Source organism: Coregonus lavaretus (genome assembly GCF_964263955.1).
Source record: "Coregonus lavaretus genome assembly, chromosome: 22".
Taxonomy (NCBI): domain Eukaryota; kingdom Metazoa; phylum Chordata; class Actinopteri; order Salmoniformes; family Salmonidae; genus Coregonus; species Coregonus lavaretus.
The window spans coordinates 3,155,184-3,178,808 of record NC_140009.1 but is presented as its reverse complement, the minus strand read 5'-3'; the positions used below and the strand labels follow the sequence as shown (position 1 = coordinate 3,178,808).

The window sequence follows — 23,625 nt, the reverse complement described above, 5'->3', positions numbered from 1 at the left end:
CCATCATTACACACCTCCAGGCTGTTTAACACTTTTCTGGTTACTACATGATTCCATGTGTTATTTCATAGTTTTGATGTCTTCACTATCATTCTACAATGTAGAAAATAGTAAAAATAAAGAAAAACCCTTGAATGAGTAGGTGTGTCCAAACTTTTCACTGGTACTGCAGTTTGCTATCAGACAAAGAATCCCCTTGGTTGAAATGAGCAGCATGCACTCACACACGTGACAGAGTCACATATATTTAAAAGAGAAAATGATAAAAAGTATATATATATATTAAAACATTTTTTTCGAATTAAGGCCAAATATATGCAATATGTTTACATAATATATAGCATATAATGTGTACATTACACAGAAAATATTTGTAAATAAATGTATTGTTCCAGAACATTATGCTATATCGAGTTATTATACACTATTTATATTTACATACATAAACTAAACACAATACAGATTGAATATGCATATGACAGAACTTAAACCGCAGTTATAAAACATATTTCCTAACATTCCCTAATGCTTTATCCATATACTGTATCTTACAGGGCTGTAATGATAAGTGACTTTACTAAATTCTACTCGACCACCTATAGGTATATTGCTTTTCTATGAAAATAAATGACAGAGTAAAGTATGCACAGAAGTCAGAAATGACAGAGTAAAGTATGCACAGACGTCAGAAATGACAGTGTAAAGTATGCACAGAAGTCAGAAATGACAGAGTAAAGTATGCACAGAAGTCAGAAATGACAGAGTAAAGTATGCACAGACGTCAGAAATGACAGAGTAAAGTATGCACAGAAGTCAGAAATGACAGAGTAAAGTATGCACAGAAGTCAGAAATGACAGAGTAAAGTATGCACAGACGTCAGAAATGACAGAGTAAAGTATGCACAGAAGTCAGAAATGACAGAGTAAAGTATGCACAGAAGTCAGAAATGACAGTGTAAAGTATGCACAGACGTCAGAAATGACAGTGTAAAGTATGCACAGAAGTCAGAAATGACAGAGTAAAGTATGCACAGAAGTCGAAAGTTAGAACCAAAACAGAAGAGTACAAACAGTCAATAGCCTTCTAGAGTAAATGAGTTTGACACAGTAACCATTTGGCTGCATGTGGTTGTTAAATCTGTCTTTCTGTGCAAGGACAGAAAGAAAGACAGTCACTACTGTTTCCAACATGAATGTCTCATGTGCATAGTTGGAATACATGAAAGAGAATGAGTGTACTGAAATCAGAAAGGAATAGATCAATTAAAATCCCGGTAGGTACAGCTACAAGTAAAAATATATTACAGGTGAATTAAAAGTGTTATCTTGGTCAAATAAAAACAAAAATGATTCATCATGATATGTAGTAGTCGGCGTGGTCATCCAGCCAGTGGGCATATATATATATAAAACATCAGCCTGGACTCCAGACCGAACCCATGGTGAAACCATAGAGTTAGATAGATGACTCATCTTTGTGTCTGTGTTATTAAGGGTTATATCTAGCTAGAGTCCTCTATCTCTATGGGTGAAACGCAGCATATGAGGTTGGACATAGGCTAAACAAACATCACCAATGTGAAGGAAGTATCTGTCATGGTATGAATCAATGTAAAAGACTCAAAAACAGAAACTTAAGAATGGGAAGCATAGAAATAGCTCACATAGAACAGATATACCACTTCTTAAGAGTATGACAGATCTATAACTCAGATTTCTATGTGAATTTGGTCGGGTCACCCAAAAAGTTACATATTGCAGCTTTAATACATTCATTAAAAAAAACTATCTCATCACGTTCTGAGTTTTTCTTTAAATTGCTGAATTCCTGAACTAATTTGACCCAGGCAGGAACACAGAGAGGCTGGAACACAGAGAGGCAGGAATACAGAGAGGCAGGAACACAGAGAGGCAGGAATACAGAGAGGCAGGAACACAGAGAGGCTGGAACACAGAGAGGCAGGAACACAGAGAGGCAGGAACACAGAGAGGCAGGAATACAGAGAGGCAGGAATACAGAGAGGCAGGAACACAGAGAGGCAGGAATACAGAGAGGCTGGAACACAGAGAGGCAGGAACACAGAGAGGCTGGAACACAGAGAGGCTGGAACACAGAGAGGCAGGAATACAGAGAGGCAGGAATACAGAGAGGCTGGAACACAGAGAGGCAGGGAACACAGAGAGGCTGGAACACAGAGAGGCAGGAACACAGAGAGGCTGGAATACAGAGAGGCAGGAGCACAGAGAGGCTGGAACACAGAGAGGCTGGAACACAGAGAGGCTGGAATACAGAGAGGCTGGAACACAGAGATAAAACCTTGTAGATCAAGTTGAGAGCTACTCTTACCGGTCTTGCTATTGAGGACTACAGAACAACGTGCCTACAAACACAGCATTGTAACTGTTCCGTCTCCTGTACAGCTGGCTGCTCAGCCTAGTTTTCCTGAGTGACTCTTGACACACTTTAATAGCATACCAACACACAACGATCATCTAGATTATACAACATGTTTACCAATAAAAGGTGCTGCACTTTAATCGTCATAAATGGCACCCTACGTGAGAATGCTGTTCATTGACTACAGCTCAGCGTTCAACACCATTGTCCCCTCCAAGCTCGTCACCAAGCTTAGGACTCTGGGTCTGAACACCTCCCTCTGCAACTGGATCCTGGGCTTCCTGACGGGACGACCCTGAGGGTCGGCAACATCACCTCCGCCACGCTGACCCTCAACACGGGGGCCCCTCAGGGGTGTGTGCTCAGTCCCCTCCTGTACTCCCTGTTCACCCACGACGACATGGCCATGCACGACTCCCAACACCCATCATCAAGTTTGCTGACGACACGACGGTGGTAGGCCTGATCACCGGTCGACGATGACTCAGCCTATAGGGAGGAGGTCAGTGACCTGGCGGTGTGGTGCCGGAGCAACAACCTCTCCCTCAACGATGAGTCAGCCTACAGGGAGGAGGTCAGTGACCTGGCGGTGTGGTGCCGGAGCAACAACCTCTCCCTCAACGTCAGCAAGACCAAGGAGCTGATGGTGGACTATCAGGAAACGGGGGGGGCAAGCACCCCCCCCATCCACATCGACCGGGCAGCAGTGGGGTAGGTAGACAGCTTCAAGTTCCTCTGTGTCTAAATCACTAAAGACTTAAAATGGTTGAAAAAGTTTGCCATGGGGCCCTCAAATCCTCAAACAGTTCTACAGCTGTACGATTGAGAGCATATTGACTGGCTGCATCACCGCCTGGTATGGCAATAGCACCGCCCTCGATCGCATGGCGCTACAGAGGGTGGTGCGGACAGCCCAGTCCATCACTGGTGCCATCCAGGACCTCTATACCAGGCGGTGTGAAGAGAAGGCCCGGGAAATTGTCAAAGACACCAACCACCCAAGCCATAGTCTATTTCCTCTGCTGTCGCACAGTAAGAGGTACCGGTGCATCACGTCTGACACCAACAGGCTCCTGAACGGCTTCTATCCACAAGCAATACGACTGATGAATAGCTGACAAAATGGCTACAGACTGAGTTTACCTTGTATCTTTATTTACCTTTTATTTCAGTATTTGCACTGTCTCTATGCACACTCACAGGGCCCTACACACTCACACACACTGTCACTCCAACACTCACTCACTCCATCATCTGCTCACTCACACATAACATGCACATATACTTAAACTGACTCTATACACACGCACTCACACACACATACAAGCTGCTGTTACTCTGTTTATCTCATATCCTGTTGCCTAGTCACCTTACCCCTATACATATCTACCTCCATCACTCCAGTATCCCTGTCCCCTTACCCCTATACATATCTACCTCCATCACTCCAGTATCCCTGTCCCCTTACCCCATACATATCTACCTCCATCACTCCAGTATCCCTGTCCCCTTACCCCTATACATATCTACCTCCATCACTCCAGTATCCCTGTCCCCTTACCCCTATACATATCTACCTCCATCACTCCAGTATCCCTGTCCCCTTACCCCATACATATCTACCTCCATCACTCCAGTATCCCTGTCCCCTTACCCCTATACATATCTACCTCCATCACTCCAGTATCCCTGTCCCCTTACCCCTATACATATCTACCTCCATCACTCCAGTATCCCTGTCCCCTTACCCCTATACATATCTACCTCCATCACTCCAGTATCCCTGTCCCCTTAGCCCTATACATATCTACCTCCATCACTCCAGTATCCCTGTCCCCTTACCCCTATACATATCTACCTCCATCACTCCAGTATCCCTGTCCCCTTACCCCTATACATATCTACCTCCATCACTCCAGTATCCCTGTCCCCTTACCCCTATACATATCTACCTCCATCACTCCAGTATCCCTGTCCCCTTACCCCTAGACATATCTACCTCCATCACTCCAGTATCCCTGTCCCCTTACCCCATACATATCTACCTCCGTCACTCCAGTATCCCTGTCCCCTTACCCCATACATATCTACCTCCATCACTCCAGTATCCCTGTCCCCTTACCCCATACATATCTACCTCCATCACTCCAGTATCCCTGTCCCCTTACCCCTATACATATCTACCTCCATCACTCCAGTATCCCTGTCACCTTACCCCTATACATATCTACCTCCATCACTCCAGTATCCCTGTCCCCTTACCCCTATACATATCTACCTCCATCACTCCAGTATCCCTGTCCCCTTACCCCTATACATATCTACCTCCATCACTCCAGTATCCCTGTCCCCTGACCCCTATACATATCTACCTCCATCACTCCAGTATCCCTGTCCCCTTACCCCTATACATATCTACCTCCATCACTCCAGTATCCCTGTCCCCTTAGCCCTATACATATCTACCTCCATCACTCCAGTATCCCTGTCCCCTTACCCCTATACATATCTACCTCCATCACTCCAGTATCCCTGTCCCCTTAGCCCTATACATATCTACCTCCATCACTCCAGTATCCCTGTCCCCTTACCCCTATACATATCTACCTCCATCACTCCAGTATCCCTGTCCCCTTAGCCCTATACATATCTACCTCCATCACTCCAGTATCCCTGTCCCCTTACCCCTATACATATCTACCTCCATCACTCCAGTATCCCTGTCCCCTTACCCCTATACATATCTACCTCCATCACTCCAGTATCCCTGTCCCCTTACCCCTATACATATCTACCTCCATCCTCATTGCTATTCACAGAACTAGCCAATAACAACCAGACATACTAATAGGTTAATATCTATGTAAGGTGTATCTATCCTTTTAATGCTATAGAACAGCTCAACTCCATAGATGTATTCTATATTCCATTACAAGCATAGAGATAAAAATGGATTGCATCATCACCATAAGGGGTCAGGAATTATTTCTAGACATTCTAGTCTAAACTAAGACTAGGGTTGCAAAATTCCTTTAACTTTCCAAATACCCACGTTTTTTTCTCTCAGAAATCCCGGGTTGGAAGATTCCTAGAACCAGAAGACAATAGGCAGTAAACCCTACTGTTGGGATGGAAAGACTGGGCCATGCAGGGTGTGTGGAGGCCCCACCGCCAGTCTGCAGTCCTCTGGAAAGTTTAGAGCCTTCAGTCTCTCCTGCTGAATCCCAAATGGACTCCCTAGTTTAGAGCCTTCTGTCTCTCCTGCTGAATCCCAAATGGACTCCCTAGTTTAGAGCCTTCTGTCTCTCCTGCTGAATCCCAAATGGACTCCCTAGTTTAGAGCCTTCTGTCTCTCCTGCTGAATCCCAAATGGACTCCCTAGGCACTCCTGTAAATCTGAAAGGACGGAGGATTGATATAAGCACTCTGGTATGATTCTGCTGGCTGGAATGTTTTGCCATGATTACTCCTTTCCAATTCTCTCAGATCTACATTACGTTTCTAAGGGTGTAGGGTTTAGTCTAGGGTGTAGGGTCTAGGAGTCGGTTTGGGACTGAGCCCAGTCACAGGTCTTCCTCCATGCTGAAGCTGCTCCTGCGACTAGATGTCTTGGAGGCTCCTGGGGAGACGGAGGAGAGCAGCGGGTCTCTGCCCCCAACAGAGGACATCCCCACCCCCCTATCGTCCATCAGGATATCCCCCAGACCCATGTCCGGCAGCAGGGAGGCGTGGAAGGCTGCGGACGACGGGTCGTCCAGCTCAGAGAAGCTCAGAGAGTCCAGATCCAGGGGGCTGGCCATGGTCATCAGACCAACCGGGGAGGCCGAGGGGGGTGGAGACAGGAAGGAGGGGGAGGCGGCCTGGAGGCCTGGGCCACCACTCAGGGAGAGGAGGGTCCTGGAGAGGGCGTCGCCCGTGCTGGGGTCCAGGGACTGTGATAGGCTTAGGTGTGAGGAGGAGCTGCCCTGGGAGGAGGAGGCGGGGGTGGAGAGGCCGTGGAGGCGGGCCTGCAGCTCAAGCTCCTGTAGAGAGAATCAACAGACAACAATAGCCAACACAAAAAACAGCCCTTAGACATGCATTATTCACAGGTTTTCATTCCTTATTACCTTATTGCTTAATTATTGTACAGTAGAAATAGTAGAGGCCCTGGAACACTGCCCTGGGGGACGCCAGAGTTGATTGATTTTTCCCTGAGACAATTTACCATTTACCTTCCAAAGACCCTTCCCTCCCAGTCTCCAACCCCAACCCTTCCCTCTCAGTTTCCAACCCCAACCCTTCCCTCCCAGTCTCCAACCCCAACCCTTCCCTCTCAGTCTCCAACCCCAACCCTTCCCTCTCAGTCTCCAACCCCAACCCTTCCCTCCCAGTCTCCAACCCCAACCCTTCCCTCACAGTTTCCAACCCCAACCCTTCCCTCCCAGTCTCCAACCCCAACCCTTCCCTCTCAGTCTCCAACCCCAACCCTTCCCTCCCAGTCTCCAACCCCAACCCTTCCCTCCCAGTCTCCAACCCCAACCCTTCCCTCCCAGTCTCCAACCCTTCCCTCCCCTCCCAGTCTCCAACCCTTCCCGCCCCTCCCAGTCTCCAACCCTTCCCTCCCAATCTCCAACCCCAACCCTTCCCTCCCAGTCTCCAACCCAAACCTTTCCCTCCCAGTCTCCAACCCCAACCCTTCCCTCCCAGTCTCCAACCCCAACCCTTCCCTCTCATTCTCAAACCCTTCCCTCGCAGTCTCCAACCCCAACCCGTCCCTCCAAGTCTCCAAACCCAACCCTTCCCTCCCAGTCTCCAACCCCAACCCTTCCCTCCCAGTCTCCAACCCTTCCCTCCCCTCCCCTCCCAGTCTCCAACCCTTCCCTCCCCTCCCAGTCTCCAACCCTTCCCTCCCAGTCTCCAACCCCAACCCTTGCCTCCCAGTCTCCAACCCAAACCCTTCCCTCCCAGTCTCCAACCCCAACCCTTCCCTCTCATTCTCGAACCCTTCCCTCCCAGTCTCCAACCCCAACCCTTCCCTCAGTCTCCAGCCCCAACCCTTCCCTCCCAGTCTCCAACCCCAACCCTTCCCTCCCAGTCTCCAACCCCAACTCTTCCCTCAGTCTCCAACCCCAACCCTTCCCTCCCAGTTTCCAACCCCAACCCTTCCCTCCCAGTCTCCAACCCTTCCCTCTCAGTCTCCAACCCCAACCCTTCCCTCTCAGTCTCCAACCCCAACCCTTCCCTCCCAGTCTCCAACCCCAACCCTTCCCTCCCATTCTCCAACCCCAACCCTTCCCTCCCAGTATCCAACCCCAACTCTTCCCTCTCAGTCTCCAACCCCAACCCTTCCCTCCCAGTCTCCAACCCCAACCCTTCCCTCCCAGTCTCCAACCCTTCCCTCTCAGTCTCCAACCCTTCCCTCCCAATCTCCAACCCCAACCTTTCCCTCCCAATCTCCAACCCCAACCTTTCCCTCCCAATCTCCAACCCCAACCTTTCCCTCCCAGTCTCCAACCCCAACCCTTCCCTCCCAGTCTCCAACCCTTCCCTCTCAGTCTCCAACCCTTCCCTCTCAGTCTCCAACCCCAATCCTTCCCTGTCAGTCTCCAACCCTTCCCTCTCAGTCTCCAACCCCAACCCTTCCCTCCCAGTCTCCAACCCCAACCCTTCCCTCCCAGTCTCCAACCCCAACCCTTCCCTCCCAGTCTCCAACCCTTCCCTCCCCTCCCAGTCTCCAACCCTTCCCTACAAGTCTCCAACACCAACCCTTCCCTCCCAGTCTCCAACCCTTCCCTCCCAGTCTCCAACCCAAACCCTTCCCTCCCAGTCTCCAACTCCAACCCTTCCCTCTCATTCTCCAACCCTTCCCTCTCATTCTCCAACCCTTCCCTCCCAGTCTCCAACCCCAACCCTTCCCTCCCAGTCTCCAACCCCAACCCTTCCCTCCCAGTATCCAACCCCAACTCTTCCCTCTCAGTCTCCAACCCCAACCCTTCCCTCCCAGTCTCCAACCCCAACCCTTCCCTCCCAGTCTCCAACCCTTCCCTCTGTCTCCAACCCTTCCCTTTCAGTCTCCAACCCCAACCCTTCCCTCCCAGTCTCCAACCCCAACTCTTCCCTCTCAGTCTCCAACCCCAACCCTTCCCTCCCAGTCTCCAACCCCAACCCTTCCCTCCCAGTCTCCAACCCTTCCCTCCCAGTCTCCAACCCTTCCCTCCCAGTCTCCAACCCTTCCCTCTCAGTCTCCAACCCTTCCCTCTGTCTCCAACCCTTCCCTTTCAGTCTCCAACCCCAACCCTTCCCTCCCAGTCTCCAACCCCAACCCTTCCCTCCCATTCTCCAACCCCAACCCTTCCCTCTCAGTCTCCAACCCTTCCCTCTCAGTCTCCAACCCCAACCCTTCCCTCTCAGTCTCCAACCCCAACCCTTCCCTCCCAATCTCCAACCCCAACCTTTCCCTCCCAGTCTCCAACCCCAACCTTTCCCTCCCAGTCTCCAACCCCAACCCTTCCCTCCCAGTCTCCAACCCTTCCATCCCAGTCTCCAACCCTTCCCTCTCAGTCTCCAACCCTTCCCTCCCAGTCTCCAACCCTTCCCTACCCTCCCAGTCTCCAACCCTTCCCTCCCAGTCTCCAACACCAACCCTTCCCTCCCAGTCTCCAACCCTTCCCTCCCAGTCTCCAACCCTTCCCTCCCAGTCTCCAACCCCAACCCTTCCCTCCCAGTCTCCAACCCAAACCCTTCCCTCCCAGTCTCCAACTCCAACCCTTCCCTCTCATTCTCCAACCCTTCCCTCTCATTCTCCAACCCTTCCCTCCCAGTCTCCAACCCCAACCCTTCCCTCCCAGTCTCCAACCCCAACACTTCCCTCCCAGTATCCAACCCCAACTCTTCCCTCTCAGTCTCCAACCCCAACCCTTCCCTCCCAGTCTCCAACCCCAACCCTTCCCTCCCAGTCTCCAACCCTTCCCTCTCAGTCTCCAACCCTTCCCTCTGTCTCCAACCCTTCCCTTTCAGTCTCCAACCCCAACCCTTCCCTCTCAGTTTCCAACCCCAACCCTTCCCTCTGTCTCCAACCCCAACCCTTCCCTCCCAGTCTCCAACCCCAACTCTTCCCTCTCAGTCTCCAACCCCAACCCTTCCCTCCCAGTCTCCAACCCTTCCCTCCCAGTCTCCAACCCTTCCCTCTCAGTCTCCAACCCTTCCCTCTGTCTCCAACCCTTCCCTTTCAGTCTCCAACCCCAACCCTTCCCTCCCAGTCTCCAACCCCAACCCTTCCCTCCCATTCTCCAACCCCAACCCTTCCCTCTCAGTCTCCAACCCTTCCCTCCCAATCTCCAACCCCAACCCTTCCCTCTCAGTCTCCAACCCCAACCCTTCCCTCCCAGTCTCCAACCCCAACCCTTCCCTCCCAGTCTCCAACCCTTCCCTCCCAGTCTCCAACCCTTCCCTCTCAGTCTCCAACCCTTCCCTCCCAGTCTCCAACCCCAACCCTTCCCTCCCAGTCTCCAACCCTTCCCTCTCAGTCTCCAACCCTTCCCTCCCAGTCTCCAACCCCAACCCTTCCCTCTCAGTCTCCAACCCTTCCCTCTCAGTCTCCAACCCCAACCCTTCCCTCTGTCTCCAACCCCAACCCTTCCCTCTCAGTCTCCAACCCCAACCCTTCCCTCTCAGTCTCCAACCCCAACCCTTCCCTCTCAGTCTCCAACCCCAACCCTTCCCTCCCAGCCTCCAACCCCAACCCTTCCCTCCCAGTCTCCAACCCCAACCCTTCCCTCCCAGTCTCCAACCCTTCCCTCCCAGTCTCCAACCCTTCCCTCCCAGTCTCCGACCCCAACCCTTCCCTCCCAGTATCCAACCCTTCCCTCCCAGTCTCCAACCCCAACCCTTCCCTCCCAGTCTCCAACCCAAACCCTTCCCTCCCAGTCTCCAACTCTAACCCTTCCCTCTCATTCTCAACCCTTCCCTCCCAGTCTCCAACCCCAACCCTTCCCTCCCAGTCTCCAACCCCAACCCTTCCCTCCCAGTCTCCAACCCTAACCCTTCCCTCTCAGTCTCCAACCCCAACCCTTCCCTCCCAGTCTCCAACCCTTCCCTCTCAGTCTCCAACCCTTCCCTCTCAGTCTCCAACCCTTCCCTCTCAGTCTCCAACCCTTCCCTCTGTCTCCAACCCTTCCCTTTCAGTCTCCAACCCCAACCCTTCCCTCCCAGTCTCCAACCCTAACCCTTCCCTCTCAGTCTCCAACCCCAACCCTTCCCTCCCAGTCTCCAACCCTTCCCTCTCAGTCTCCAACCCTTCCCTCTCAGTCTCCAACCCTTCCCTCTCAGTCTCCAACCCTTCCCTCTGTCTCCAACCCTTCCCTCTCAGTTTCCAACCCCAACCCTTCCCCCTCAGTCTCCAACCCCAACCCTTCCCTCCCAGTCTCCAACCCCAACCCTTCCCTCCCAGTCTCCAACCCCAACCCTTCCCTCCCATTCTCCAACCCCAACCCTTCCCTCTCAGTCTCCAACCCTTCCCTCTCAGTCTCCAACCCCAACCCTTCCCTCCCAATCTCCAACCCCAACCTTTCCCTCCCAGTCTCCAACCCCAACCCTTCCCTCCCAGTCTCCAACCCCAACCCTTCTCTCCCAGTCTCCAACCCCAACCCTTCCCTCCCAGTCTCCAACTCCAACCCTTCCCTCCCAGTCTCCAACCCTTCCCTCCCAGTCTCCAACCCCAACCCTTCCCCACCAGTCTCCAACCCTTCCCTCCCAGTCTCCAACCCCAACCCTTCCCTCCCAGTCTCCAACCCCAACCCTTCCCTCTCATTCTCCAACCCTTCCCTCCCAGTTTCCAACCCCAACCCTTCCCTCCCAGTCTCCAACCACAACCCTTCCCGCTCATTCTCCAACCCTTCCCTCCCAGTCTCCAACCCCAACCCTTCCCTCCCAATCTCCAACCCCAACCCTTCCCTCTCAGTCTCCAGCCCAACCCTTCCCTCCCAGTCTCCAACCCTTCCCTCCCAGTCTCCAACCCCAACCCTTCCCTCCCAGTCTCCAACCCCAACCCTTCCCTCTCAGTCTCCAACCCCAACCCTTCCCTCTCAGTCTCCAACCCCAACCCTTCCCTCTCAGTCTACCTAGGTGTCAGTATTACCTGTATACGTAGCAGTAGGTTACGGTCAGTATTACCTATATACGTAGCAGTAGGTTACGGTCAGTATTACCTATATACGTAGCAGTAGGTTACGGTCAGTATTACCTGTATACGTAGCAGTAGATTACAGTCAGTATTACCTGTATACGTAGCAGTAGATTACAGTCAGTATTACCTGTATACGTAGCAGTAGGTTACAGTCAGTATTACCTGTATACGTAGCAGTAGATTACAGTCAGTATTACCTGTATACGTAGCAGTAGGTTAGAGTCAGTATTACCTGTATACGTAGCAGTAGGTTACAGTCAGTATTACCTGTATACGTAGCAGTAGGTTACAGTCAGTATTACCTGTATACGTAGCAGTAGGTTACGGTCAGTATTACCTGTATACGTAGCAGTAGGTTAGAGTCAGTATTACCTGTATACGTAGCAGTAGGTTACGGTCAGTATTACCTGTATACGTAGCAGTAGGTTACAGTCAGTATTACCTGTATACGTAGCAGTAGGTTACGGTCAGTATTACCTGTATACGTAGCAGTAGATTACAGTCAGTATTACCTGTATACGTAGCAGTAGGTTACTGTCAGTATTACCTGTATACGTAGCAGTAGGTTACGGTCAGTATTACCTGTATACGTAGCAGTAGATTACAGTCAGTATTACCTGTATACGTAGCAGTAGGTTACAGTCAGTATTACCTGTATACGTAGCAGTAGGTTACAGTCAGTATTACCTGTATACGTAGCAGTAGGTTACGGTCAGTATTACCTGTATACGTAGCAGTAGATTACGGTCAGTATTACCTGTATACGTAGCAGTAGGTTACAGTCAGTATTACCTGTATACGTAGCAGTAGGTTACAGTCAGTATTACCTGTATACGTAGCAGTAGGTTACAGTCAGTATTACCTGTATACGTAGCAGTAGATTACGGTCAGTATTACCTGTATACGTAGCAGTAGGTTACAGTCAGTATTACCTGTATACGTAGCAGTAGGTTACAGTCAGTATTACCTGTATACGTAGCAGTAGGTTACGGTCAGTATTACCTGTATACGTAGTAGTAGGTTACTGTCAGTATTACCTGTATACGTAGCAGTAGGTTACAGTCAGTATTACCTGTATACGTAGCAGTAGGTTACGGTCAGTATTACCTGTATACGTAGCAGTAGGTTACAGTCAGTATTACCTGTATACGTAGCAGTAGGTTACGGTCAGTATTACCTGTATACGTAGCAGTAGGTTACAGTCAGTATTACCTGTATACGTAGCAGTAGGTTACAGTCAGTATTACCTGTATACGTAGCAGTAGGTTACGGTCAGTATTACCTGTATACGTAGCAGTAGGTTACGGTCAGTATTACCTGTATACGTAGCAGTAGGTTACAGTCAGTATTACCTGTATACGTAGCAGTAGGTTACGGTCAGTATTACCTGTATACGTAGCAGTAGGTTACAGTCAGTATTACCTGTATACGTAGCAGTAGGTTACAGTCAGTATTACCTGTATACGTAGCAGTAGGTTACGGTCAGTATTACCTGTATACGTAGCAGTAGGTTACAGTCAGTATTACCTGTATACGTAGCAGTAGGTTACAGTCAGTATTACCTGTATACGTAGCAGTAGGTTACGGTCAGTATTACCTGTATACGTAGCAGTAGGTTACGGTCAGTATTACCTGTATACGTAGCAGTAGGTTACGGTCAGTATTACCTGTATACGTAGCAGTAGGTTACAGTCAGTATTACCTGTATACGTAGCAGTAGGTCAGTATTACCTGTATACGTAGCAGTAGGTTACGGTCAGTATTACCTGTATACGTAGCAGTAGATTACAGTCAGTATTACCTGTATACGTAGCAGTAGGTTACAGTCAGTATTACCTGTATACGTAGCAGTAGGTTACGGTCAGTATTACCTGTATACGTAGCAGTAGGTTACAGTCAGTATTACCTGTATACGTAGCAGTAGGTTACAGTCAGTATTACCTGTATACGTAGCAGTAGGTTACGGTCAGTATTACCTGTATACGTAGCAGTAGGTTACGGTCAGTATTACCTGTATACGTAGCAGTAGGTTACAGTCAGTATTACCTGTATACGTAGCAGTAGGTTACAGTCAGTATTACCTGTATACGTAGCAGTAGGTTACAGTCAGTATTACCTGTATACGTAGCAGTAGGTTACGGTCAGTATTACCTGTATACGTAGCAGTAGGTTAAGGTCAGTATTACCTGTATACGTAGCAGTAGGTTACAGTCAGTATTACCTGTATACGTAGCAGTAGGTTACGGTTGCTGTGCTCCAGTTTCCTCTGCCTGTTCTCCATCTCCTTGGCTCTCTGCTGCTCCTTCTGCAGCCTCCTGATGTAGTCCACAGACGCCTTCAGGATGGTTCCCTTGTTCCAACGCGTCTCCCTGTCTCCGTAGCAGGGGGGTCAGTGAGGAGAAAGGAACAGTGGCATGATTAGATACTATGTTGTAGCAGGGGGGGTCAGTGAGGGGAAAGGAACAGTGGCATGATTAGATACTATGTTGTAGCAGGGGGGGTCAGTGAGGGGAAAGGAACAGTGGTATGATTAGATACTATGTTGTAGCAGGGGGGGTCAGTGAGGGGAAAGGAACAGTGGCATGATTAGATACTATGTTGTAGCAGGGGGTGTCAGTGAGGGGAAAGGAACAGTGGCATGATTAGATACTATGTTGTAGCAGGGGGGGTCAGTGAGGGGAAAGGAACAGTGGTATGATTAGATACTATGTTGTAGCAGGGGGTGTCAGTGAGGGGAAAGGAACAGTGGCATGATTAGATACTATGTTGTAGCAGGGGGGGTCAGTGAGGGGAAAGGAACAGTGGCATGATTAGATACTATGTTGTAGCAGGGGGGGTCAGTGAGGGGAAAGGAACAGTGGCATGATTAGATACTATGTTGTAGCAGGGGGGGTCAGTGAGGGGAAAGGAACAGTGGCATGATTAGATACTATGTTGTAGCAGGGGGGGTCAGTGAGGGGAAAGGAACAGTGAGATGGTGAAATATGTACAGTAGCACTTTAGCAGGGGGGGGCTACTCACGGGTCACTCGATTTGGGGATGAGAGCTCCCAGTTCCTTGATGCGATCGTTGATGTTGAACCTCCTCCGTCTCTCAACTAGGAACAACCGTAACATGTCAACATTATCACCAAGCTGGTGACCAACTGTTAGACCTAATGAAATACATTTCAAATATGGTTTCCGTTGGCAGTAAAGTATTGATCTATACTCACTCTGGTTATGGTTGTCCTTTTTCTGTCGCTCCTTCGTCATAGCTTTAACCTCCACCTCTAGAAGGAGACAATATCAAATCAACATTTCGCACTCCAATATCAGTACAGTGTGGGTTGCTAAAGACTGCTTGAAACGTAAATAAAACATAGATTTAAAAAACAGTATATGCATATGTTCAGAATGTCAAAAGACGCTAAAAGTCATAAGACACATAACGGATGGTGAGTATGCCGTAGAGATGAAACGGAAACATGACTGCAGGTCTACTGAAGGCTGAGGCAGAGGAACAGGGTGGGACTGACTGACTGGACAAGGGAAGTTGAGCAATGCTGAGTAAGAACTTTAAAAAGAAAAGAGAGGGGAGGAAAGAGAGGGGGAGGAGAGAGAGAGGGGGAGGTGAGAGAGTGGGGGAGGAGAGAGAGGGGGAGGAGAGAGTGGGGGAGGAGAGAGAGGGAGGGAGGGAAGAGAGAGGGGGAGGAGAGCGAGGGGGAGAGGAGAGAGAGAGGGGGGAGGAGAGAAGGGGGGAAGAGAGAGGGGGGAGGAGAGAGAGGGAGGGAGGGAGAGAGAGGGAGGGAGAGAGAGGGGAGGAGAGAGAGGGGGAGGAGAGAGAGGGAGGGAGAGAGAGAAGTCAGAGAGAGAAAGAGAGAGACAGACACAGAAACAGGGACAGAGTAAGAGAGAGATCGACAGACAGGAAGTTGAGATAGAGAGGATTGGGAGATGACAGAGAGAGATAGACAGACAGGTGTTATTGAGTGTTATTTAGAGAGGAACTTTTTACAGACAGAAAGAGAGACGGAGAGATAGAGAGAGAGGGGGGGAAGAGAGAGGGGGGAGGAGAGAGGGAGGGAAGAGAGACGGAGAGAGAGAGAGAGAGAGGGGGGGAAGAGAGAGGGGGGAGGAGAGAGGGAGGGAAGAGAGACGGAGAGAGAGAGAGAGAGGGGGGGAAGAGAGAGGGGGGAGGAGAGAGGGAGGGAAGAGAGACGGAGAGAGAGAGATAAGAGCTAGAGGGGGTTATATAAGCAATAAGGCCCGAGGGGGTGTGGTATATGGCCAATATACCACGGCTAAGGGCTGTTCTTATGCACGACGCAACGTGGAGTACCTGGATACAGCCCTTAGCCGTGGTATATTGGCCATATACCACAAACCCCTGAGGTGCCTTATTGCTATTATAAACTAGTTACCAACGTAATTAGAGCAGTAAAAATAATATAATATACCATGGCTATCAGCCAATCAGCATTTCAGGGACTCGAACCACCCAGTTTATAATGAGTGTTAAGTGTGTTTTAGAGAGGAACTCTTTACCAGTACCGGTTAACTCAGTCTTGACGTTGTGCAGGTCAGCAGGACAGGAGTTTGAGACGGCGATGGTAGGAGCAGCCATCCCTCCACTGCTGTACACATCCAGCATGTTGCCTGACACTGGCAGCTGCATTCACACAACAACAACAACAAGTCACAAGGTGTAAACAACAACAACAACAACATCATCATCATCATAAAACACACACAACAGCTTTCAGAGGTCATCATTCAAGCAGAAGCCGTTGAAAATGCAGTAAAAGAAGAACATGTTGTGATATCGGAGGTCTAAGAGCTACATTGACTATTGGTAAGTCTGAACAAACCAGGAGACGACTCCACTGATAACCTCCCTGGAACATTGATAATGTGAATTCCAGACTTTTTCTAATGTCTACAAAACAGACAAGATGAGGGTTGCAAAACTCCAATATCTTTTCCCAAATTCCCTGCTGGTTCTCCAGATATCCTGGTTGAAGAGTCCTGGAATGAGGAGGGAATAAAACACAAACTCTGGAATACTCCAACCAGGATATATTAAAAAGCTGGTCATTTGGGGAAATTACTGGGATTTTGCAATTCTAGCCAAGGTCTATCTGCTACTGCCACGGTCTAACTTCTACTGCCACGGTCTAACTGCTACTGCCACGGTCTAACTGCTACTGCCACGGTCTAACTGCTACTGCCACGGTCTAACTGCTACTGCCAAGGTCTGACTGCTACTGCCAAGGTCTAACTGCTACTGCCACGGTCTAACTTCTACTGCCACGGTCTAACTGCTACTGCCACGGTCTAACTGCTACTGCCACGGTCTAACTGCTACTGCCAAGGTCTAACTGCTACTGCCACGGTCTAACTGCTACTGCCACGGTCTAACTGCTACTGCCAAGGTCTAACTGCTACTGCCACGGTCTAACTGCTACTGCCACGGTCTAACTGCTACTGCCATGGTCTAACTTCTACTGCCACGGTCTAACTGCTACTGCCATTGTGGGCTACTAGTCACTCTCACCTCTCTCTTCCCAATGAACAGGATTCAACCTCTAACCAAATAGACACTGTATATTATTTTCATTCAAACACCACAACCAAAACGGACTGTTGTATATCATGAAATGTAATCAAGTAATAAACAGACTGTTGTATATCATGAAATGTAATCAAGTAATAAACAGACTGTTGTATATCATGAAATGTAATCAAGTAATAAACGGACTGTTGTATATCATTAAATGTAATCAAGTAATAAACGGACTGTTGTATATCATGAAATGTAATCAAGTAATAAACGGACTGTTGTATATCATGAAATGTAATCAAGTAATAAACGGACTGTTGTATATCATGAAATGTAATCAAGTAATAAACGGACTGTTGTATATCATGTAATGTAATCAAGTAATAAACGGACTGTTGTATATCATGTAATGTAATCAAGTAATAAACGGACTGTTGTATATCATTAAATGTAATCAAGTAATCGCTCAACGGTCAATATGACAAACACTATCTACTATTCACAACTGGAGCCTCAGTTTCATTAACAGAATACAGTAATAAACATGTTAGCATGTCTACATATCAGTTTCATTAACAGAATACAGTAATAAACATGTTAGCATGTCTACATATCAGTTTCATTAACAGAATACAGTAATAAACATGTTGTTAGCATGTCTACATATCAGTTTCATTAACATAATACAGTAATAAACATGTTGTTAGCATGTCTACATATCAGTTTCATTAACAGAATACTGTAATAAACATGTTGTTAGCATGTCTACATATCAGTTTCATTAACAGAATAAAGTAATAAACATGTTGTTAGCATGTCTACATATCAGTTTCATTAACATCAGAATACAGTAATAAACATGTTAGCATGTCTACATATCAGTTTCATTAACAGAATACAGTAATAAACATGTTGTTAGCATGTCTACATATCAGTTTCATTAACATCAGAATACAGTAATAAACATGTTAGCATGTCTACATATCAGTTTCATTAACAGAATACAGTAATAAACATGTTGTTAGCATGTCTACATATCAGTTTCATTAACAGAATACAGTAATAAACATGTTGTTAGCATGTCTATATATCAGTTTCATTAACATAATACAGTAATAAACATGTTGTTAGCATGTCTACATATCAGTTTCATTAACAGAATACAGTAATAAACATGTTAGCATGTCTACATATCAGTTTCATTAACAGAATACAGTAATACACATGTTGTTAGCATGTCTACATATCAGTTTCATTAACAGAATACAGTAATAAACATGTTGTTAGCATGTCTACATATCAGTTTCATTAACAGAATACAGTAATAAACATGTTGTTAGCATGTCTACATATCAGTTTCATTAACAGAATACAGTAATAAACATGTTAGCATGTCTACATATCAGTTTCATTAACAGAATACAGTAATAAACATGTTGTTAGCATGTCTACATATCAGTTTCATTAACAGAATACAGTAATAAACATGTTGTTAGCATTTCTACATATCAGTTTCATTAACAGAATACAGTAATGAACATGTTGTTAGCATGTCTACATATCAGTTTCATTAACAGAATACAGTAATAAACATGTTGTTAGCATGTCTACATATCAGTTTCATTAACATAATACAGTAATAAACATGTTAGCATGTCTACATATCAGTTTCATTAACATAATACACTAATAAACATGTTAGCATGTCTACATATCAGTTTCATTAACATCAGAATACAGTAATAAACATGTTGTTAGCATGTCTACATATCAGTTTCATTAACAGAATACAGTAATAAACATGTTAGCATGTCTACATATCAGTTTCATTAACAGAATACAGTAATAAACATGTTAGCATGTCTACATATCAGTTTCATTAACATAATACAGTAATAAACATGTTGTTAGCATGTCTACATATCAGTTTCATTAACAGAATACAGTAATACACATGTTGTTAGCATGTCTACATATCAGTTTCATTAACAGAATACAGTAATAAACATGTTGTTAGCATGTCTACATATCAGTTTCATTAACAGAATACAGTAATAAACATGTTGTTAGCATGTCTACATATCAGTTTCATTAACAGAATACAGTAATAAACATGTTGTTAGCATGTCTACATATCAGTTTCATTAACAGAATACAGTAATAAACATGTTAGCATGTCTACATATCAGTTTCATTAACAGAATACAGTAATAAACATGTTAGCATGTCTACATACCAGTTTCATTAACAGAATACAGTAATAAACATGTTGTTAGCATGTCTACATATCAGTTTCATTAACAGAATACAGTAATAAACATGTTAGCATGTCTACATATCAGTTTCATTAACAGAATACAGTAATAAACATGTTGTTAGCATGTCTACATATCAGTTTCATTAACAGAATACAGTAATAAACATGTTGTTAGCATGTCTACATATCAGTTTCATTAACAGAATACAGTAATAAACATGTTGTTAGCATGTCTACATATCAGTTTCATTAACAGAATACAGTAATAAACATGTTGTTAGCATGTCTACATATCAGTTTCATTAACAGAATACAGTAATAAACATGTTAGCATGTCTACATATCAGTTTCATTAACATCAGAATACAGTAATAAACATGTTAGCATGTCTACATATCAGTTTCATTAACAGAATACAGTAATAAACATGTTGTTAGCATGTCTACATATCAGTTTCATTAACAGAATACAGTAATAAACATGTTGTTAGCATGTCTATATATCAGTTTCATTAACATAATACAGTAATAAACATGTTGTTAGCATGTCTACATATCAGTTTCATTAACAGAATACAGTAATAAACATGTTAGCATGTCTACATATCAGTTTCATTAACATCAGAATACAGTAATAAACATGTTGTTAGCATGTCTACATATCAGTTTCATTAACATAATACACTAATAAACATGTTAGCATGTCTACATATCAGTTTCATTAACATCAGAATACAGTAATAAACATGTTGTTAGCATGTCTACATATCAGTTTCATTTACAGAATACAGTAATAAACATGTTAGCATGTCTACATATCAGTTTCATTAACAGAATACAGTAATAAACATGTTGTTAGCATGTCTACATATCAGTTTCATTAACAGAATACAGTAATAAACATGTTGTTAGCATGTCTACATATCAGTTTCATTAACAGAATACAGTAATAAACATGTTAGCATGTCTACATATCAGTTTCATTAACAGAATACAGTAATAAACATGTTGTTAGCATGTCTACATATCAGTTTCATTAACATCAGAATACAGTAATAAACATGTTAGCATGTCTACATATCAGTTTCATTAACATAATACAGTAATAAACATGTTGTTAGCATGTCTACATATCAGTTTCATTAACAGAATACAGTAATAAACATGTTAGCATGTCTACATATCAGTTTCATTAACAGAATACAGTAATAAACATGTTGTTAGCATGTCTACATATCAGTTTCATTAACAGAATACAGTAATACACATGTTGTTAGCATGTCTACATATCAGTTTCATTAACAGAATACAGTAATAAACATGTTAGCATGTCTACATATCAGTTTCATTAACAGAATACAGTAATAAACATGTTGTTAGCATGTCTACATATCAGTTTCATTAACAGAATACAGTAATAAACATGTTAGCATGTCTACATATCAGTTTCATTAACGTCAGAATACAGTAATAAACATGTTAGCATGTCTACATATCAGTTTCATTAACAGAATACAGTAATAAACATGTTAGCATGTCTACATATCAGTTTCATTAACATCAGAATACAGTAATAAACATGTTAGCATGTCTACATATCAGTTTCATTAACAGAATACAGTAATAAACATGTTGTTAGCATGTCTACATATCAGTTTCATTAACAGAATACAGTAATAAACATGTTAGCATGTCTACATATCAGTTTCATTAACAGAATACAGTAATAAACATGTTAGCATGTCTACATATCAGTTTCATTAACATCAGAATACAGTAATAAACATGTTAGCATGTCTACATATCAGTTTCAAGATAAACCTGAGCCTGTAGACAGATACAACGTCAAAATCAATTCAGTGAGAAACCTAAACAAATCCAGACGAACTCAAAACCCAAATTCTTATCTCAACTAACCTCTTCAAAACACAAACGACTCTAATTCATTTCATAGAAACTCCACAGAACAACATTTATTTTACCTGGATCATCTTATTTATGGTGTTATGCTGCTGCTCCAGAACAACCAGAATCCTCATCTTTCTCCTGCCAAACCAAACCGCTCTCACTTCCCCTTTCTCTCTGAACCGACGGTTGAGAAATGGCCAAACGTCGTCAGGGGGGGGGAAAGAAACACCTCTCTCTCTCTCTCTCTCTCTCCGGTCCACGGTTAGCTAACCCTTAGTCTCCACAGTTAAGCGATCAGCGTTCTACACACAGGTTGACTGACCACACCCCACCCTGCTCTAGCCTACTCTGGCCTGTCCTGTCCTGTCCTGGCCACTGTTAGCCATGTGTCAGAACAGTATGTTTACTCTCACCGCCAGGCTGGATTCCACCGTCTCTGACTTGACATCCAACCGCCCTGCTCCAAAAAAATCAATTATCTCTGACAACACAAAGCAGCATGGACACTCACTGAGACACAAAGACATGGCTATCAATGTGTTGATAAGCCAGTAAGACCCAGGGGCAACTTTCAGTGACTGGCCTCTGGAGAAGATTCCATAATCAACCGCTTGCAGCAGTATCAAGCCACAAAAGGCATGCATGAGTTTCATTTGAAGAAGCAGGCTTACAGATGATTCATTTATCTCCAGGAGTGAATGCATAGTCACATGTTCTTGGTATGATGTCTTACTACATACCGTGTTGGCTAGATGTAGGCCAGAGTATGTAAGGTTTAGTTAATGTATGTCTTACTGCATACCGTGCTGGCTAGATGTAGGCCAGAGTATGTAAGGTTTGGTTAATGTATGTCTTACTGCATACCGTGTTGGCTAGATGTAGGCCAGAGTATGTAAGGTTTAGTTAATGTATGTCTTACTACATACCGTGTTGGCTAGATGTAGGCCAGAGTATGTAAGGTTTGGTTAATGTATGTCTTACTGCATACCGTGTTGGCTAGATGTAGGCCAGAGTATGTAAGGTTTAGTTAATGTATGTCTTACTGCATACCGTGTTGGCTAGATGTAGGCCAGAGTATGTAAGGTTTAGTTAATGTATGTCTTACTGCATACCGTGTTGGCTAGATGTAGGCCAGAGTATGTAAGGTTTAGTTAATGTATGTCTTACTACATACCGTGTTGGCTAGATGTAGGCCAGAGTATGTAAGGTTTAGTTAATGTATGTCTTACTACATACCGTGTTGGCTAGATGTAGGCCAGAGTATGTAAGGTTTAGTTAATGTATGTCTCACTACATACCGTGTTGGCTAGATGTAGGCCAGAGTATGTAAGGTTTAGTTAATGTATGTCTCACTACATACCGTGTTGGCTAGATGTAGGCCAGAGTATGTAAGGTTTGGTTAATGTATGTCTTACTGCATACCGTGTTGGCTAGATGTAGGCCAGAGTATGTAAGGTTTAGTTAATGTATGTCTTACTGCATACCGTGTTGGCTAGATGTAGGCCAGAGTATGTAAGGTTTGGTTAATGTATGTCTTACTGCATACCGTGTTGGCTAGATGTAGGCCAGAGTATGTAAGGTTTGGTTAATGTATGTCTTACTGCATACCGTGTTGGCTAGATGTAGGCCAGAGTATGTAAGGTTTAGTTAATGTATGTCTTACTACATACCGTGTTGGCTAGATGTAGGCCAGAGTATGTAAGGTTTAGTTAATGTATGTCTTACTACATACCGTGTTGGCTAGATGTAGGCCAGAGTATGTAAGGTTTAGTTAATGTATGTCTTACTACATACCGTGTTGGCTAGATGTAGGCCAGAGTATGTAAGGTTTAGTTAATGTATGTCTTACTGCATACCGTGTTGGCTAGATGTAGGCCAGAGTATGTAAGGTTTAGTTAATGTATGTCTTACTGCATACCGTGTTGGCTAGATGTAGGCCAGAGTATGTAAGGTTTAGTTAATGTATGTCTTACTGCATACCGTGTTGGCTAGATGTAGGCCAGAGTATGTAAGGTTTAGTTAATGTATGTCTTACTGCATACCGTGTTGGCTAGATGTAGGCCAGAGTATGTAAGGTTTGGTTAATGTATGTCTTACTGCATACCGTGTTGGCTAGATGTAGGCCAGAGTATGTAAGGTTTGGTTAATGTATGTCTTACTGCATACCGTGTTGGCTAGATGTAGGCCAGAGTATGTAAGGTTTAGTTAATGTATGTCTTACTACATACCGTGTTGGCTAGATGTAGGCCAGAGTATGTAAGGTTTAGTTAATGTATGTCTTACTGCATACCGTGTTGGCTAGATGTAGGCCAGAGTATGTAAGGTTTGGTTAATGTATGTCTTACTGCATACCGTG

General features: G+C 45.4%; 1 protein-coding gene and 1 long non-coding RNA gene across 5 annotated transcripts in view; one reads left to right on the top strand and one right to left on the bottom strand.

Moving 5' to 3' along the window:
• Positions 1–368: 368 nt before the first annotated feature.
• LOC311149600 (transcription factor E3-like) overlaps positions 369–23,625 on the bottom strand; it is a 41,703-nt gene continuing 18,446 nt past the window's right edge. For 2 of the 3 annotated variants that reach the window (XM_084186775.1, XM_084186777.1), the window contains exons 6-10: positions 16,091–16,214; positions 14,779–14,835; positions 14,586–14,661; positions 13,786–13,933; positions 369–6,420 (exon numbers count right to left, since the gene is read on the bottom strand). In XM_084186775.1, the coding sequence (XP_084042901.1) occupies positions 5,962–6,420; positions 13,786–13,933; positions 14,586–14,661; positions 14,779–14,835; positions 16,091–16,214 (864 nt within the window). In that variant the 3' untranslated portion in view covers positions 369–5,961. The remainder of the gene's footprint in view (positions 6,421–13,785; positions 13,934–14,585; positions 14,662–14,778; positions 14,836–16,090; positions 16,215–23,625) is intronic. The other variant, XM_084186776.1, reaches the window with a different exon arrangement.
• LOC311149604 lies at positions 12,577–13,808 on the top strand. Of its 2 annotated transcripts, none has more exons than XR_014615024.1 (3): positions 12,577–13,284; positions 13,384–13,733; positions 13,769–13,808. It is a non-coding gene; the product is annotated as an uncharacterized lncRNA (long non-coding RNA). The 2 variants fall into 2 exon arrangements; XR_014615025.1 differs by having other exon boundaries at positions 12,591–12,654; positions 12,690–13,733.